The sequence below is a fragment of the Dromaius novaehollandiae genome, chromosome 4 (assembly GCF_036370855.1).
Source record: "Dromaius novaehollandiae isolate bDroNov1 chromosome 4, bDroNov1.hap1, whole genome shotgun sequence".
NCBI lineage: Eukaryota > Metazoa > Chordata > Aves > Casuariiformes > Dromaiidae > Dromaius > Dromaius novaehollandiae.
This window is the reverse complement of record NC_088101.1, coordinates 73,828,378-73,848,566: the sequence shown is the minus strand read 5'-3', so window position 1 is coordinate 73,848,566 and position 20,189 is coordinate 73,828,378. Positions and strand designations below refer to the sequence as shown.

The 20,189-nt window shown below is 37.1% G+C and overlaps 1 protein-coding gene across 5 annotated transcripts in view; it reads left to right on the top strand.

The window, feature by feature from the left end:
• STX18 (syntaxin 18) overlaps positions 1 to 20,189 on the top strand; it is a 73,475-nt gene that overhangs the window by 50,388 nt on the left and 2,898 nt on the right. For all 5 annotated transcript variants that reach the window (XM_064511441.1, XM_064511439.1, XM_064511438.1 and 2 more), the window contains 7 exons: positions 1,368 to 1,445; positions 1,563 to 1,629; positions 5,487 to 5,602; positions 10,120 to 10,208; positions 17,582 to 17,640; positions 18,487 to 18,556; positions 19,168 to 19,248. In XM_064511441.1, coding sequence (XP_064367511.1) covers positions 1,368 to 1,445; positions 1,563 to 1,629; positions 5,487 to 5,602; positions 10,120 to 10,208; positions 17,582 to 17,640; positions 18,487 to 18,556; positions 19,168 to 19,248 — 560 coding nt within the window. The remainder of the gene's footprint in view (positions 1 to 1,367; positions 1,446 to 1,562; positions 1,630 to 5,486; positions 5,603 to 10,119; positions 10,209 to 17,581; positions 17,641 to 18,486; positions 18,557 to 19,167; positions 19,249 to 20,189) is intronic.

Here is a 20,189-nt window from a genome sequence, read left to right as displayed (position 1 = left end):
TATCTTTGTTCAAATACACTAGTTAGCAAGTGTGAAAATGAATCTTAAATATTTAGTATTTAAATAGTAATTCAGCACTGTGGCACAGAGACCTGAACCAAAGCTCACAAGAATCAATAGTTATCTCTTTCTAGCTTGTCCACCTGTAAGGTATTAAAAGTATAGACTCTTTTCCATATTTGAGATAATCAAATCACTGAATGCAATGGAATAAATTCTACATCATAACTCTTTAAAGATTTTAATCAAATATGAACATTTTCTTGAGTTGATGAGTATAGCTCTTAGAAATTTGAGCTCTAGTAAAAAACAGAACTCGGTGGTCATTTAGAGTATTCTGGCATTAAATATTGTATGTTTCCCCCTCCCCTCTACCCTTTTCTTTTAACAGAAAATTTACCAATGTATCAGGAGGCATCAGTTTCATTATGGAAAGTGCTAATGACATTGCTTTTCTTGATGTGGTCGCTGTCGAACATAGTTCCAGTAAAGTAACAGGGCATTTTTGACAACTTGAGGATGAGATTAAACCTTTACAGAACTGTATAATGAGAGTTCAAGAACTAACTTCTGTTTTGCCATTTCAAACTGAGTTGCTTTATGTATGTGTTTTATCAGTATCTGAAGATGAATTTCGAATTACAGGAGAAAAAAAGTACTTGAACTGGTAATTCATCGTCATCAAAATAAAGGCACTTATTGGCAGATGAAACTGGAATATAAAGGGTATCCATCATTTTTGTAAAGTTCGATTTACTCTGGTGTTGTCTGGAAACACAGGATACGTTTCCTAGAAAGTAAACCTTCTGTCAGTGTGGGCTAAGTATGCCAAAGATTTTGTCAACTTTGAAATGCCATCTAAACATATTTGCAGTATGATTCAGAGTCATTGAAAGAAATTCATGCATAGGAACTTTGTGGTATCAAAATAAGAAACGTTAATGAATTAAAAGGATGCTTGACACGGTAAAAACCAAAGCTTTGTGCATAGTGTAAATACTGGAGAACATAAAATGTTAGAATGTCAACATCTTAAGCAAGCCAAGTCTCTGGATCTGTTTTGTTGTGCTCACCTTGATGACATCTTGTTTAGAAATTTAATAGACATAGTATGACTTAGTGGCACATATAAACAATAGGCCTTCAAGAATCAATAAAATGAAGATCATATGACAGTAAGTGGTTTGAGGTTTTGCTGTGTTGTAATAATTTGCTGTTTTACAGATCTGTATATAAAGTATAGCTATGTTAAAATCTGGAAAGTGTTAAATAAGCTCTTGAATACAACTTGCATATAAACTGAAAATGCAGACTTTTGTTTAGTTCAAAATAAAGTTAAAAGTTTGTATCTTTCTTTTGCATTTCAGCACACAAGGGTGTCCAGTCTACTCAGGTGAAGGAGCACAGAACAGCTGTCTTGGACTTCGTTGAAGATTATTTAAAAAGTACGTAGTGTTTTTTCTGCAATATTGCTTAGTTAAAAATGAATGCTTGATTGCTCTTTCCAAGAAAGAAATCTTGCTGTTCTGACCTCAAATTTTGTTTTACGGTGTTTTGAACAGGAGTGTGTAAGCTGTACTCTGAACAAAGAGCCATCCGAGTTAAGCGAGTAATAGACAAGAAGAGACTGTAAGTAGTGTGCCCTCATTGTTTAAAAAAAGAAAGAAGTTTAACTGTACCCTTAGTTTGTAGGACATTCAAGAGAGCAATTATTCATGTTTAGAATCTAGTGAGATTCTTTTTAGATGGAAAGCCATAGTTGGACATGCTGCTTCCCCTGTCAGCAGCTAAAAGCTCTTTTAAGCTCTAAAAGCTAAAAGCAGCATTCCAAAGCTCTTTTATGTTTCTAGCATGTGAGAAGTCTGTAAATGTCAGAATGACAATATGTACTGTTGTATTTTTCGTATATGTAAATGGTTAAACCATCAAATCAGTAAAATGTGGGTTAATAAACCTATTGGAGTTCTACAAAAACATCAAAATATTTTCATATGTCCCATTAATAATAATCTGTGTAAAATAATCTAGTGTGGAATCCTACACATTTATAATGTCTCAAAGATGCTGTTCAGCATGCTAAGATACCATCTGTTTAGGTACAAGGGGTGTTCACTTTTCTCTCATCTGCCTCTTTAAAGCCACCATCTTTTTGCTAAAGCACATCATTAGATTGCAAATAAATGCTGCTCGAGTTGGTTTCATGCCATGTAGAAACCTGATAAAAATCAAAACTTTTTAATTGAAAGAAAATGGTTTCTGCTTCCTACTATTGTGGCTTACATTCAAACTGCTAACCTGGAGGTGAAAAAATCTAGAAGAAATTGAAAGTATGTGCTGGCTTTTTTGTCTGCTTTTTCTAGCCAAGTATAAAAAACAGAGCATTTCACAAGTCTCTTTTACTGCACACTGTCAGGTGTGAGAGTGACAGTGAGAATGCATAAGTTTGCAAGCTTGTAATTTCTTTAATACCTCAGAAGACCTCCCTTGTCTTCTCAATCCGCAGTATTTGAATTCTAGCCTTAATTCTCTTACTGGCATTCCCATATAAAAATAAGGTGTTTTATAACATACACGTCAGCAGACAAATTCTTGAGTATTTTTCCAGGAACTGATGCTGCTTTATCAGTTTGGTGTTTGACTAGATCAGCTATTTACATGAAAACTAGAGAGATGTATTCAGTAATCCAGAAGGGAAGTACATTTTATTCGGCGTGATTCAGCATGATTCAACATAATTGGATTCACTCAAACTTATCCTCCTGGGACATGAATAATAGGACAAGCCAAAAATAAATGAACAAAATGCACTACACCAGCTCTGAAATTTGGTAAAAAGTAGAGTAATTATGAGAGAAAAGTAAGATAAGCCCTTGGTAGTCTTTGTAACTCCTGTAACTTTTCAGAAAATAATAACATAGAAACAAACTGTGTGATATTTTTAGTGTGCAAGAATATATAACCTTATCAGTATTCTTCATGCTAAAGAACTTCAAAATAAGATAGCATGGTTCCTGCAGTTATATAGTTGGCTAACAAATATTAGCTGTTCTGTTTGCTGTAGTCTTATGCTACTGTTTCCATATGAAATCCCAGTTTGAAGTTTTCTCAGAGGGCTAAACAGAGGCGAAAAAAAATCAATCTGATGTACAGTAAACAGAGAGCAAGGGAGCTATGTCAGGAGTTAAAATATCACTTAATTAAGCAGCAGTAAAGCATGAAAAAATAACCCAAAAGATGCAGTTCTTTTACGTAATATTGGAAGATACTTGTATGCCTCTTTTGTACAGATGTAAGAACTAGAAAACAGATGTTAGCCAGGTGGAGCCTGTATGCATTGCAGGTGTGACATAATGGCTAAATTGCCATTTACATGAAAATACAATTTAAATCATGGAGTGTGAATCCATCTTTCTGATGACTTGAAGGCATATGAAAAAAGACAATATTCCTTCAACTAGTTGATTTGTAATTTCCCTAAGGATTTCAGTAGACACTTTATATGATAGTAAGTATATATTCTATCACTTAAATGAACAAGGGTTTCTCTAAGTAGTTCATTTCAATTAAAAATGAATAAAACGCCTTGCAAACTTTACATTAGCACACTATGGAAAGTCAGGACAACAAACAGTAAAGGTATACATATATTTAAAAGGAAATTAATCCTAGTGCAGATCTTCTTTCCTGCAATTTAGTCAACATAAAATATGTACTTGTTAGACAATACTGAAAGATTTGCAGTAAAAATATGCTTCATTATGTTTCTTTTCATATAGATAAGCATTCTAAGTTCTTCAACTAATTGCCTAAGTATTATTATTTTCTTAAGTAATATAACTTGCTTTTATGTATTAACTCACATTTTGTGGTAAAAAGTTCTGCCAGTTACATTGGATTGGTTCCCAGGAATGAAATCTTGAGAATACAAATACAACCAGCTTTTTCTGTAAAGGTGCCTTGTTGCTATGTTAAGTTTTTGTGCTTATGGTAATTGAAAGTTACATTTCATTTCAAATTTAAAAATTCTTTTCCCATTAGAATTTCTGGTGAACGATGTATGCAATTCTTAAGAAGAGAACATAGCTTTTATTCAAATAAAGCTGTTTTTTATTATCTGGGGAACTGGCATTTTATTAGTATCAGAACTATTATTTGAACTACATGGGCATCCAGATAAGTCTGTTTTTTTTCTTCATTATTAGTGACATTTGGGACTTGGGGGGGAGGATAAGTAGGAGGGTTTTTTTGTAAATTTGCCCAAACCCTAGCACTTGCGAATAGTTTTTATAACTAAGAAGGATTCCCTATTACCTTTCATCTTGTTTAAATACAGTAGTCACTCAGTGATGACTAATGCATTATATTCTGTTTTCCCCTCAATATTTTCTAATTAAGGATTAGAATTTAGACACAATAAAAAGAAGGAAAGGAACACAAAATGCAACACCTTCTGTTAAGCAGCAGGGAAAGACTGCAGATCGTAATGAGATTAACTTGATTATATTTGGGAGGGGAGGAAGTGATGAAGGTGGCACAGCAGGTGATTCAGCCTGTTACTGTTTTTCAGTCATTTGTATTCTTGAGCTGCAAATTTTCACCAACCTTCAGAAGTCTTAGTATGTTCCTTAGCTTCTCTAATAGCATAATGGTTAGGCCTCTAAGTATCTACTATGTAGCTGTTACAGAATTAATCGTAGACAAAAGTAAACCGCAGTAGTCTACTGAATAAAATATATTGCTATTAATTTTAAACTCTTGGTGATATCATGAAACAAATGTGACAAATATTTACTATATAATCACTTAATATACTTCCTATATTTTGTATTGGCTTCTTATTAAAATTATGTGGCAAGGATTTTGATGTAGTATGTATCTATCCATTGCATAGTTTTTCTTCTAAATAGTCTGTTGTGTCTTTTGGCAGGCAAGGTAAGGATCACTTTCATCCTTGTTAAACTATTCTTTTTAGCTAGTTAACTAAAAATACCTGTTTCAAAAATAGTTAATTTTGTTGTATTTTCTTACTTTTCAATGTTAATTGGCAATGTAAAGTAAGATTGTAAATGTTACTTGGAAAAAAAAAGTAGTAGAGTTGTCTATTACTACTAAAAACTTTTCAATGTAACTAAACTGTTTTAGGAAAAAAAAAAAAACCATAAGAGTTGATGTTCTAATACACTAGGTTTTTGAAAGGAAGTTTATTAAAGTGTCTGTGTCTTTATGCTATAGCCTTCAAAATTCTCCTCAACTCTGAGCATGTAATGTGTTTTATTCAGAACTTTGTTTTTCATGTTTTCTTTGCTTTTGTAATAAAATTTGGTGAAAGTTGTTAAGTAGCTTTTTTTATCTTGATTGGGAATTTTTTAATTTTTTGGGAGGCCAGGTTAAAGCTTATTAAATTTTTAAGTAAGCAGTGTTTGTTCTTATTTTAGAGCAATGCAGTTGTATGAAGCCGTTTAAATTATAGATTCTTGTGCTTCTAGGTCCAGACTTGAACCTGAGCAAAGCAACATGTCCAAATCGCCTCTTTCCCCTGAAAAACTTTCACAGAATTCTTTAGATGATTCTGAAGAAAAGCTGTCTGCTGAGGAAAGCAAAGGTAAGAATAAAATCTAGTTAGATTTTACTTGTGGCAAGCACTGTCCATTCGATGGTACTTTCTTCATATTGCAAGGGCTACTGTAAGGCTTCTCCCTGTGACTTACAGTTTATTTTCTTTTTCCCTGGGTTGATCAGGCTTTTGTGAAGCATGTTGGGAGGCTGAGGAAGCAAAATCTTAGACTTTGACATGTTTCAGGTGCGCTTTCCAACCAGCTAAAAAGACTTCTAATGTCTTGCTGGATTGCCTCTTCCTCACTGTAAGCTCTATGCAAACTTTCGTTTTATTTATTTTTTTTAATAGTCTGCTAATTATATGTGTCTGAGAACTATCTAGATTCTTTTCACTGATGGAAGGAAATTGGAAAGTAGCTCAGTTGCTCTCTAGGAACACTTCCTAGTTTTTAAGCTTGGAGATTTTGAATTGGGCACCTCTACAACAGGATTTGGAACACAAGGGTAGAATATGCTTGTAGAGGCGAGGTTACTGGATGGCCAGATTCAATAATTTAGGGAATGTTTTTCTCTGGAGCATTAATTCTCCTTGCTGGAAAGGTTGCATCTAGTGTTGCAGTAGGCAGGAAATACCCAGAAGTCTAAAGCAGTATCTCTGCTCACAGTTCATTTTTAGCTAGTGCTGTTCTTGACAGAACTTGTGAATATCGGTTGTAATTCCCTAACGGCCTGCTTTTGAGGCTGTGGGATGCAAGTCCCTTCTGTCACGTGCTTCTCAGAATGGCCCCTTGGTCTGTTTTGGGATGTGTAAACTGACAGAACTTCCTTACTGCTGCCTCTCTGAGAAATATCGATGTGCAGATAATTCCAGGTTTCATACCTCAAGAGAAGTGTTGTTTCTGGGATTCCTGTGTTCCTTTCCCTGGCTTGAATTCTGCTGCCTGATTGTGTAGGGGAGTCTGAAATATGGTGTGATTATGGTGTGAAAATTATTTTTGGGTAGAAACAGAAACTGTATTAAATGTGACGTTATGCGAGGATACTGCTTTGTCAAGGCAGAAGAAATGCATTGAATGGCCGTGTTATTCTGAGCATCGGTTATTGTTTCTTGCCTCATTTTTGTTGAAAGTTTCCTTTAGGTAATGACTTTAGGGTCATACAGAGGGTGGAGTTATATGAAGTGGGTCCGCCATTTCTGGATGAAGACTCTAATACTGAATTAATTCAGTGTGCAAACCATTTCATTTTCTGATATGGTTTTGCTTATCTACCTAACCAGTTCATACTTCTGCAGCCCTATCAGTATGCTTCCCTCCCCCCGCCCCCGAGATGGACTTTACTGTATGAGGTAAAGGTTTTGATTGTGCCATTTCTAGTGCACACTACATTTTTATAGTATGTCTAAGTGATGCAGCACACAAGCACAGAGATAAGTTTCACCTTAACATGTTATCAGTGTTTCACAGCTGTGAGCTTGTGCCAGCAAAGAACCAGCAATCCAGGAGCATCCTCATGGTTTTGCGTTGTTTCCTTGTTACTGAATATGTCTACGATCTCTGAAAGCATGCACTGCCACCGCACAAAAGTGTCATTATGGTTTTTAGCTCAGAAATCTGGGCCACACCATGGAAAAGAGTGTTCTTTGGTCACCTTGGACACAGTACACCACTACAATAAAGAGAAATGAAACATTGTTTATTGCGTGCCCAGTTCCATAGGTGATGCTGATGCAGTGATTATGAGGGGATGCTGACTAATCTGTGAAAAAAATGTGAAACTTATGTATCAAAATAAATCTATCTGAAATAGTTTGTAAATGCATACAGTATATGCGATTCCTTTCTTATGTGTAAGTGTCGGTTGCTGCTGTTCCTAGAAATCAGCCTTGTGACTTCACGGATAGGAATTTGCTGAAGGGATGGTAATAACATGAGCATGATGACTGGAAAGCAAAAAGCTGAGTTTAAATGTTACAATCTTGGGGGGGGTGTTTTGTTTTTGTTTTTTACAAGTAACTTTCAGATTTTTAAGAAATTGGAGAAATGATCATGTTTAGAAATAAATTATTTCATCCTCAGGTTATCAGTGGTTTAGAGAATGGTGATCATTTATATTTATGAAGCACCTGTCTCCAGAGTGCCTGAGTCCCTTGCGTAAATATCTTAGCTGCAAAGATAATTCTTCTGAGAGTAGCTTGGGGTCCTACCTTTAGTTTGAGCATTATGATGAATAGCTGAACGTTTTATTCGGAGTGCTGAAGCACAACTTGGGGGTTTGTTGGTTGGTTGGGTTTTTTTGGGGGGGCGGGGGGACAGAAACCAAAGCAAAATGTGATTGCTTTTGCTTTGAGACAGAACGCTTGTTTACATTAGAATTATACTGAACGTGCCTCATTGCAGGAAAATACTCTGTGGAGATTATTTTTATATGCTGTCAGTATTTACTTGCATATTAAAAATTGGCCACTTAGTTTATGGAAATAAATGTAAATAATGAGTAGCTTATGAACTAGTCACTAGCTTAGCAGCTGTCTTGTTTGAGCACAGAAAAGGGTTTAAATTACTTGGTTGTTATTTTACATCTCCATCATGCGTTAACTACTTTTATTTTTGCAAAGGAAGTGGAATTAACTGGTTTTCCTTTGCCTGGCTTTTGCTGGATGAATTGTAGAAAAGCTTTAACATCAGCTCCAGGAAAGCTGCGGATGCACTTTCCCAGTAGCTGGAATGTACCACGGTGACAGGAGCAGCTCTGGGGAGATACATGTGTTTCTCACTTACCTCTTAACCATAACTGCATTTGCTTATTAGCAATCACACTGGATACAGGTGCTGTTTCTTAACAGTGCTGACAGTGCCTGAAAGTAATTGGTTCCTTTGGGATAAGGAAGGAATATATATTACTTCTTTGCTCCGTAAACTAATTATCGTCTTTTCTTTGAATCAAGTAAATAATTCATTGTAATTTTGGTGTAGCATAAATACATTGATTACCTGAACAAAGCAGTTTTGTGTCTCTGTGAAACAGATTTGAAGTACTGATGATGCCCCATGGAAAACAATGAGTTGAAACCTTTCTAAACAATCTTTAAAAATAAGCTTGTTTTTATGCCTGATTATTTGTAAGAAATAAAAGATCTATTTTTGTTTAAAAAGCAAACAAATTTGTATTCCTTATTCTTCATTCCTTATGTTTCATTGTAACACTGTCATTGTTTCTACATCCTGGTTTGGTTGTTGGGATGCAAAATGTGCAATTTTAAGGAGAAATACATAACAATAACAATACTCTTTATAATATTTATTTTTCAGGAGCTTTCACTAATATTATAATGATTATGAAAGGGGAAATTTCTCCCTATAATATATATATTTCATATGAGCAGGAGTAGTTTTAGGGGCTTTCCAAGAAGTCAGTATCTGAACGATGATGCATCAGTGCTGCTTGTATAATTGAAAGAATTTAGGTTTAAAAGGTTGCAACAAAGCAAACAGAAATACATGAAATATGTGCCTGAAAAAATGACTGTGATAAATAGCAAGTTTGAAATCTATGAAAAAGTAAAAACTAAATCTTTTTCTATTTAAATTTCTAACTCATGTCTGGTAATTCAAATCAGGTCCAGCTTTGAATCCGTTGCTGGACAGTACAAATCTGTATTCTGGGTTTTGTAAAAATGCCGCAGCCATTGGGGGAGAGAGAGGCCCTCCCAATATTGCGGTCATGTCTTTAGGATTTTAAAGGCTGATGCTAAAATAGCTTCAGAAACAGTAGGTTCCTGTAGGATAGTTTCTTTTCTTTCCCATTTTAACTTTTTTCTCTCTATAATCAAAGTATATAATTAATCCTAAAAATAAAGCTTCCAGAGGGAATATCCTAGAAATAGCCTTTCAAGATGTTTTACGCCCCACTCCTGCTAAGATTTATGCAGATGATTAGCTTTAATCAAAGGAGAAGTGCTATTGCAATCAATGAAGCAGCTATGATGTGCAAGTGTTAGGTTGTAGGATTGGATCTCACTCTTGTGTGCAGGGTGACCCCGTGCACAGGGAGCTGTGGGATTTGCACTGTAATAGGCAGTTTGGGCAGTGTGAGGAAGGAGAATTTGTCCTGGAAACTTTGCTCAAAATTTCTCTGAGATTCTGCTTTTCATGTTGAGGAATGAGGAGCTGGTGGTTCCATCAAATCTCATTGGAAGGTAGTAGTTTTGTATATAGACTATCGTTTTGAAAATTGTGTGTTGTCTTCTATTAAAATTCAAGTATTACAATGTTTTGTGCCCTAACAAGTCTTAGTGCATCATGAGTTGTTTTACATGTTTCATTATCCCTATGGCAGTGCAACTCATCATAGTTCATGAAATTAAATACATGTGTAGACCTCTGCCTAGTCTAGTAGTTTAGGGTTATTGGCATAATTGTATTCTGTAAATATAGGATGAATCTCAATTAATGAGAAAGGAAATCTAACAATTTAATAAAGGTTATGAAATGAATAAAAAATGCTTTTCACTTCATGTTCAGTGTGCTGCGTTGTCTGACATTTTTGGTGGTTCTTTTACAGACAGGAATTTGCCTGAAGCCCGTACTAACCTTGGATTATGGGGGGATGGCAAAGGTGAAGATGAGCTGTCACCTGAAGAAATACAAATGGTAAGTGTCCTTTTTCTCTGTTGTCCATTTTATTATATCTTCTACTCTATCCATATGTGTTAAGGAAAGGTAAATGCACCCACATTCTTTTTTTAACTTTCATTCTGTGCCAAGTGACACAGTAACAAGGTATGCCTTTTGCACATGGCTTCCTCATTCTTCTGGTAGCAGCTAGTATTTAAAATTGCTACAGAGTACTTAAGAACAGATTTCTGTGCAGCCACGATATCAGTACCAACTGTTTTCAGCCATTAGAACTGCCTTTTGAAATTAAAATTGCTCTTTAAATTGCAATTATGAATTGGGTTTTTTAGTCAGCGCATAATAGAAGTCAAAGCAACATCAGAAAAGCATCAAACTTTTGAAGAAAGGTTTTTGTGACTGATCATCTTTGACTTTGACTGTTCCTAGATGCAGCTTAAATAGTTATATTTCATTTTATTCCTCTTTTTTTAAGCTATTAGAAGGAATAGCTGCAAACTTTCTTTTGCAACAGTATCTCATGAATGTTACCTTTTCTGTATATCCCCAGCTGTCACCACTGTTCTGTGTATTGTTCAATCCAGTTCTGCTTATAACTGAACTGTTATGCTAGATTTCTGAAATACAAGTGATTGCTGACATCCTATCTGTTAGAGTTTTGATATTATTAAAATATGCCTATTTTGTAAGTGGTCCCAAATTCTTAGAAAACCTCTCTACATTAACACCTATTGCATTATTTTATATAAAGAAATAAAAACTGATTTATAACCAGACAGTAGATGTAAAGAATTCAAAATGGTGAGCTTTACAAAGGCAAAGAGCTGCCACAGTATGGATATTTGAAGCTTCCTTGGCAGTGATTAGCGGTTCTGCCAAACAGAACGTGTGTCACTCTGCCAGTCAGAGGCGGGTAAGGTGTACATGATTATGGTATGGTTTGTCAAAGAGAAAAGATACTTCAGAGGCTGCTCTAGATGCCATCCCTTTGTTTCTGAATGTCAGTCTGAATCAAAAGGCTTTCTTATTCCTGCCTTTTTTGTTGTTTTTTTTCCTCTCTTCATTGTTTGGGTATGATATTATTAACCCCTTCATTGTAAGCTTCCAGAGGATCAGGAGGAAACAAGCATCCGAGGTGATAGGGTTTACTGTAAGGGTTTACTAATAATTGACTACAAAACTAGAGAGGTTGCTTTTGTAGGCCTCCCTCATGCTGTGGTAAGTTTTAAACCTGTTATATCCCTTGCCATGGTACTTTGGGACTGCATACATTGCTTTTTCGTGGAATCCTTTTATACTTTCTAGAGTAAGTCTCCAGATACCTCACAATTGAACTGAATTGTCTGAGTCTGTGAGATTTGCTTTAATCTTCTGTTATCAAGAGTGAAGGAAGATAAACATCTGCAGATGGTGGTTGTGCCCACATAAGATTTGAATTTTCCCCTGGATTAAGTTCTCTCTGTTGACTTGTGAGGTGGAGTGCTTCTACCCTAAGAAACAGAAAAAACTAGATTCATAGTTTGATACTGTAAAAGAGTTCTAGATTCCTAAATCTCCAATCCTAAACTACTTATTGTCTGGCATTCTGCCAGTTGTTCCTAAGGGAGAACCATTAGACATTTTTAGAAATCCACCCCCGTGAAAAGGGGTAAAAAATAACACTGATGCTCCAAATTAAAACAACAAGTATAAGATGATTGTATGTCTTTACTCCTAGCTTACACGGTTCTGCCTATAGTTTGCAAGAAAATATATTGTATATGACACTGCCCTGATGTCACTGCTGTGCTTAAAGCCTGGAGGAATGACTTGTGCTTGAAATGTTAAACCTCAGCTTTAAATTTACCTGTCCGTTCAATGGAAAAATGGATATAAAAGAAAAGCAGCAGATGAAAGTGGAAAAAACCCATACTTTGCAATCCCATATATATATGTATGCTGAAATACTATTACTGGTCTTGTGGAATATTTTATTCTTTAGGTTCACACATGAAATGTGTTCTGGGGTTACGTACTCCTCAGTACTTGTGTTTTAGTAGTGAGACTGGGAAGCTAGAACTGAAAAAAGCTGCTACCTGAACTGTCTGCCGCAGAAAGTTGGCCCTGAACTGGGGGGCTGATTTCCCTCTGATGTGGGGGGCTGAATCTCCTTGTGAATCTTCTTGTGGCTGTGATTTTATCCAGAGCTCTTCTCTCCTGTTTTACCCCACTGTTGGCTGGCCACCACTATATGTGACCGCCAGTGATCAGTTGTCTGCATCTCAGCTTCTTCTCACACTGAGTGTGAGACAACAACAGGTTGTTTGCTGTAACGTTAGTTTTACATTTGAAACCTTTGCCACCTAATATATTGATGTTTACAGCTTAGCAAACCAGTCTGTCCTGTGGGTCTAAAGTGACATTTTTTTCCATTTTATTAATACCGTAATTAGGTAATTTACAAAGTCTTAAGGATGTGTGTGATGACTCTTCCCCAGTGAAACTGCTCCCTTTGAGCGCAATGGCCTATTGGTAAAAGTTGGATACTGTGTAATTTCCACTCCTGACAGACACTAAGCAGAAATGACAAGTCACTGGATCCATTATTCTAATTTTTATGTAAATTTGGGTCCTAGATGTAAATAGGTATAAATATTGGTGTAAATGGGAAAAATTCAAGTATGTGCCTTGCTTTTTTCATTGCCCTGGGACACTGTCAAATGAAATCCTTCATACTAACTTTGCAGCATGGAATGACTTTATTGTGCTTTTAGTTCAGAAATTAAGGGGGTCTTTACAAACACTTAGGAACCCTCCCAGTATTAGATAACTGAGTCACTAAAAGGACAGTTATTATTTCTCCTCTGCGTTATGCTTGCTGTTACAGACAACTTAATTTCTACTCTTTAAATGTTTGATTTGTGAAGAGCGGACTAACTGCATTTAAGTTACTCAAAAAAATCCAGCAACATTCAGAAGGAAGAGGATAGGTTATAGCATAGAAACTGCTGTATTGGTTTTAAATTGGAGTGTGTTGTGGCAAATTGTGCTTACAATTCTCAATGATGGTTTCATGGTCCTTCCTGTGGGTAAAATAATGAATTAAAGCCCTATCATATGGCTACAACAGCAATTTAATTCATTATTTCACCCACAGGAGAGATTGTTACATGGTTCAAAATGGTTGCAGGCTATTGTATGATTTGCACAATAAATTTCAGTTTATAACCCTTAGTACAGGTATATTAATGTTTTTATAGTTATTGTGAGCAGATGTGTTGTGGTCAGATTGAGTACAAAAAAAATTGTTTCTGCTGTTTGAGTTGTGAAAATGCCTGATTTTTTCTGACTCTTTTCATCTTACTTTTTCTCTTAACCAAAATCAGGTACAGTACATTTAATGATTCATCTCCTGGGATAATGAAAAATACTCTGATCATTTCCTCTAGTCATTAGATTCTGAGAAAAGTCTATGCAGTTTGTTACTTTGTGCCGTACTTTGGTAACAGAATATTGTACTTTCATAAAAAGCAGTGACTTTAATAAGCCATAAATTGTTGAGCTGCATTGATTGCTATAGTCTGCTTTATGTTCCTATCATGTAAATTCTTTTGTGACATATTGATATGTGTTCTGCGTTCTACCCTTTTGTTCAATTGACTGTTTTATCATATCTTACTGCTGTCTGAGACCAGTAATTCATCACCCATGATTTTGAATTGCAGAGTTTAGCAGTGTTTAAAAAGAAATCCATGCCAGTGGAGGGTTTTAAATATCAAAGGGACTTTTATAATAATGCTTCTCCAGTGGATTTGTGCTATTTGCAAGGGATTAAAAGCATTCACTCTTTCTTTATTGAAAATTTGCCTTCTAAATTGGTTATCATCTTGGGTTTTACTAAGACTGCGTAAAGTATAGAATTTTTAGTGCTGAATATTTGTGCAGAAATAGTTATTCTTACAGTAGTCAGAGAAATGATCACAGCTTGGTTGCCCTACTTGGCTGATGACCATCCAGTCACCTCAGAGCTGGACCTCGTGGATGTTTCATTGCTCTCTCCCTTAGCTCTGCTCTGACGGGACTCTGCTAACATCAGAGACTTACGCTGGTGAAGCAAAAGGAGTGCAGTGATAAAACACCTTTAACTATCTGCTGTTTTGAAGGAAATGTCACCGTATTCGATGATTAAATTTTAACAAATGCTCTGCTCTATAGAAAGAAACACTGCAGACAGTAGCGATAATGCCATTTGAATGTGTCACAGCACTGGTACCTTTTAATTCAAGCAGAAGCATTAACTCTTTAGGCAGAAATGAGTGGGGCTCAGGGGAGCCGTGCAGAGCATGTCCTTCCCCGGAGACTTCGGCCCAAAGCAAATGTTACTCCTCTGCTGTGGTCTGGGGCTTCCTAACCAAGAAATGAAGCTCTTCTTGCCAACCAGTGAACCTCTAGCGCAAAAAAATGCTTACGTTTTAAAAGAAATAAAAATCATTTTTCATTATTCTCCATGAGATAAAATGCATACGTCAGAAAACTAAACCTTTCCCTAAGAGATTCACTGTTATCCTTCTTTAAAAAAAAAAAAAAAAAAAAAAAAAGTGTCACTTCCCACTCACTTCTGCCAGATTAAACCCACAAATTTCAGCTTTTTCACATGGTAAGCATTCCCCCCTAGGTCACGCAGCTTGACATTTAATTTGCTGTTGGCAAAGAGCCAGGTACTGCTTCTGTAAGGTCCTGATGGGCCTGAAGCAAGATGAAAAAATATTACAGCCACAACAAAATGTGGGGCGCAGTGGGGAGGGGGGGGACGCGAGAGGGAGGGAGTGCAGGCGCTGGCCGGGCGGTGGCTCACCGGCTCCTGCTTTCCCGCGCTGCTGCGCGGTAGCACGGACGCCTGCCAGCTCCGGCCCTCCCCTCTCCCTGAGCCTGCCACGGTACGGTCTCATCCCACGGGGGGTGCAGCTTCCTAATCCGGCAGAAAATTTAGGAGGATAAAAAGGCATCTGCCCAACTGCCCAGCTGAATCGCCACACTGTGAAATCAGACAAGCAGCAGCACTCGCTTAGGGCTGTGTTTGGGGAGAGAAAGGAGCAGGACAGAGTCCTCTATGGCTCTCCTCTATCTTTTCCCCTGCGCCCTAAATATTACACACACTTTTTTTCTTCTTCTGTGTGTTAGTATTATGGAAGTATTTGATATGACAGAAGTTTAAATTGGAACATTTTGGAACATCATTGCAAGGAATGACAGAAATCAACAACTGAAGTGATGAGCACAAGCTGGGAAAGAAGAATTTGAAAGAAAAGCATTAGGATAAAGATGCTGCTGGAATGATGTGTGTGTGGGGAGGTTGCTATGGTGAGCCAAAAGATTGTGACCAAACATAGCAGTGTAATAATGTTAAATTGACTTACTCCTATAGATTGGCACTGTGGAATACGCTGTGAGTGTCTGATGAGCTATATGTCATACCACAGCCACTTATTTTCATGTTGTGTCTTAACGATGAACTGCATTGTTTAAACTCGTTTGAAATGCTAAGTTCTTCATTTTTCAGTAATACTGCTGTAAAAGAAATTGTCCTGCCTCTCGGCGATGTGAGGTGACCCTCTTTGGTACATAATTAATTCTCTGTGATTCAGGCATTTCTCCCCTCCTCCTTTCTTTTGTTTTTTGCACGAGACGATAGCTGTTTTCAAATACTTAATTGTTGTCTTCTCTGGGAAACACCTCATTGTCTTGCAATTTTAAGTGTTTGGATGCTTCCTCAGACTGTGATCAATTCCTATCAGGCAGATTGAAAATTGAGTCTGATCTGTAAGCAGTGCTGCTCTGTTTGCATTTTCATCTTTGACAACACACTGCTCTGTCCTAAAAAGCATAATGAGACCTTGCAAGGTGACTTAGAGGAACACTGCATTTTTCCTGCTAATGAAATTGTAACTTGAGTGAATTAAGCTAAACTCCAAAAGTGTTATGCAGGCTAGTTCAAAATAAAGAGATTAATAGGACTAGAATAGGGCTTGGTGTATTGCACAGCCCCAGTGTCAAGTTCTGTGGATCCGGTATCCCGTTTCCTGGTATCCGTACTGCTGCATCTGTTGCTCAGGATTCAGAAATGAAGTTTGTCGGAGATGCATCCTAAATCATACTTGCAGTAGAAATGTATCCTGGTATAGCCAAGCAGGCCAGGACTTTCCTTAACTTTGTGAGTAATCTTCAAAAATTTAGTCAGTTGTTTCCATACCTCAAATATCCAGCTGTCACTGAGGCTTTGGTCCTGTAGAAGTAATTGGCAGAATGCCTTGAATAAGCCTCTCGTCCCTCCCCGCAAAGCGGGACCGGTGACCCGTCAGCAGGACGGTTCCTGCTGCCGGCTGGGGCAGGCCACAGCCACCTCTGGGAGAGCCGATCCTGCCCACGCGCCCCTGCCGGAGGCAGCAGCCTGCGCCGGGCCTCGCTCCTGGTTTTAACCAGCCCCAGCCAGCTGACTGCAGCATCTGGCTCATTTAGATGCTTTGAAAATCCCAGCTCAGTATTTCGTAACTGTTCTTTTTTGAAACGGCCTTTACGCTGCTGTTTCCAATGAACTCCGTTATTATTTGTGGTACCTCTCTCAGCTGTATTTTGGCTGTGCAGATGCTGTTTCAGCAAATCGTGGCACCATACTTGTCGCAGGGTAACTTGTTCTCTAATGAATTGCAAGTGATCTGACGCTGAAGTGCAGCTAGAAAATCAAAGCTTATTTTCATTTACGTTTATGCTTCTGTTCGTCTTCTACTTATGCTTATTTATTGGAAGAATGCAGTGCTAACCGTATATTTAAATGTTTCATTGATTACCCACAATTTTTAAACGAAAGAGGCTAGCTAGAAAAATTAAAATACAGCCAGGGCATTTGTAGAGTATGAAGTATTAGATGTTTAAATATTTCATGTTGTAGCAAAATCTCAAAGCTCTTAACTTCATGCCACCTGCAGTGCACAAATAATGCAAATGACAGTGTAAAGATCATATGAAGAGAGTTTGCACAGTATGACAGCTTGCGCCCCTGATATTACTGAAAATAAAAGTGGGGTAGGGGCCACAGATTTCATCCAATATATTTTTCTTTAGTGCAAAGGAACTTGAATAAAAGTTACTATTTTGGGATTTGGTTCATTAACTGGAGAATGACAACTGTTACAATGATTGGTGCATATAAGCAGATTCAAATCATTCTTTTAGGATAATATCAGTAATTCTTGAAGATCTTTTTAGTTGTGACATATTGTAAATAGACTGTAATGGAAGGTGACGGAGTTGGTTGACTAGGGGGAGCGGGGAAGGGGGTGTTGAAGAAAGCTTGCTGAGCCCCCTGTGTGAACCGTTACCTCATGTGCGGGATTTCTTTTTCTCCTCTCTTCCAGTTTGAACAGGAGAACCAGAGACTTGTTGGTGAAATGAATAATCTGTTTGATGAAGTCAGGTACGACTTTCTCTCGTTTGACAGATTTCTGTTTCATGACCAGTGCTCCTTATTCCACGTGGGCACTGTTTGCTGCAGGACACCTTGGAGCATAAATTGTAATGCTGTGGTGGAGGGAGGGGTGAAATGGGAACGCCCATGTCCAGAGTAAACTCTGGAGAGGAACTGTATGAGTTTATACATTGTGCTCTCCCAGCATGTAAAAGCAGCTTCCTAGCAGTGCATGCACTATCCAAAATAGTACTGGTTAAATTTGAGGCAAAGGCTTACATTCTCACCCAGGTTTTAAAAGCTTAAGTTTTTCCAGTCATAGCAAGTTGTCTATTCCATACATAGAAAATAGGAGGTGAGGTACAGCTAATGACTCCCCTGTAGAGACTTGTCTTTATGACAGGATGGTGGTGCCTTTTGCTCTCTGCTTGCTAAACCAAATATCTAGCTCAACCTAGAACCTTTCCAGATTGTTAGTATTTGGCAGGATGAATTCCACACTTCATAGTAACATATAAAAAGGGTATGTCAAAATTGACTACTTATGGTCCACCGTGGGTTTTTTCATATGATGCAAAAAACAGACGATTTTATTGAAGCAAATGAAGCTGTCACAGAAAAGGCCAGTGTAGAGTTTGTTTGTGGTGCCCTTCCCAGAGCACCCCTGTGGGTTGGTCATCTTCCAACAGCCAATTTTTCAAAGCAGTAATCACACAGTATTGCTACATAATAAATTGCTAGCAAAATATCCATGTATTTTGAATAGCCCCATTTATTGGGTTTGAGAATGTGAATTTGCCGTAGCAGAAAATGTTTGTACTAGTTTCTGATGGAATATTTCTGTTCTTTATCAAGACAAATTGAAGGAAAAGTGGTAGAAATCTCCAGATTACAAGAGATATTCACTGAAAAAGTCTTGCAACAGGTTAGTATACTTTAATATTACAGCAGCAAATATAGCTTGAAGATTTTTCTTTGGGGTATTTTGGTCGTGGTTTCAGGTGAGATATAAACATAAGATTAATGAATCTCTAATGCAAGTGTGAAGGGAAGAAGGGATTTTTTGTTTACAAAAACAAAATCATGACGGTATTTACTATTTTTAGTTACATTCTTATTAGTATATGATCCTAGTGGGAATGAAAAATGCAACTTTTGAGTCATAATGGTCCCTCTGCCTCAAAGTTAGTATCCTGTTAACTTTATTGCTTACAGAAAAGATGCTATCTGAATTTAAACTGTGGCAGCTGTCCCAAAAAAGATGGCAAAAATTAGACAGTTAAGTTTGATCCTAGATAAATGGGAGACTTCCCATTGACCTCAGTGGCCTCAGTTCAGCCTCATAAAAGCACAGGTAAGGAAATTACAGCTTAATTACCTCTATACCTTTGTGTCATTGAAGACTGCATAAATGAAACTAGTAATGTTAATAATGCCCAGATTTTATTCTGTACTTGAGATCTGCTTGCCCCCAAAACCTTTAGAGATTATGTTTTCCTCAAACTTTGTCAACTGATTTTTTTTTTTTCTTAACAGGAAACTGAGATTGACAATATCCATCAGTTAGTTGTGGGTGCAACAGAGAATATCAAAGAAGGCAATGAAGACATAAGAGAGGTAATGTTCCTAGGTTGTGTCACTTTCTCCTAACTCTTTTTTGCCCAAGTGTTGCTTTAAAGAGCACGTGCAAGTTAACCCACAAGTTACAAGTGCAGGGTGCATTGGGGTGCACTGCTTGTCTCACTAACCATGATGTGAATAGCTGTATTGATCTGCAGAAGTCTCTTTAGCCTCACTTATTTTTTTAACATGAAGGTCACCTGCCCTGCACCTAAGCACCTGTAAAATATTGTTTTAAAACACATGGAAACTGCAGACAAAGAATAAAAGATTATGCAAAATTGTTGGAACTGAAGTTAAATGTTAAGCATTATCAGAAGACTGTTTTCACAATGCTGCATGCATCTCATGCTCCTAGAAAACAAATCTATCCAAATTGTCTTATTAATTAGAATGAGATATTTTCCTTCAGGAGCTGAAATTTCAGTAACAACAGAGTTCCTAAATTAGGATTCTGAATAAATGGCTCAATTCTCCTTTTTCTCCCCTCTCTCCCAAAAGCACGTAGAATATATAATTCAAGGGTGAGTCGTCTACTGCTTGCCCTTCTGAAAATCAGGCCCTTTTTAAGTGCATAAACATACATTAGCAAGTATAACATGTATTTAAAATGTAATTTCTTTTTGCAAATGTATTTCCACTCTTTCTAGAGTAGAGTAGAAAAGACTTTGTTTTTGCTTTTGGGGTTTTTTTTTCAGTATCTGTCCAAGGTATGGTATCATGGCATATGGTGGTGATTTTTTTTTTTTTCTTAAACTCAAATCAATAGTTTTACTATTTTAGCATAGAGCTACTATGCTTTTAAAGCATTTTAGATAGGACACTTTGAGGGCATTTTAGATAGGACACTTTGAGGGCATAGAGCTGTCAGCTGGTTGTTCCACTGTTCATAGTTGGGGATCTGTATTCACAACATGGGATGAATTTACTTTTTTTTT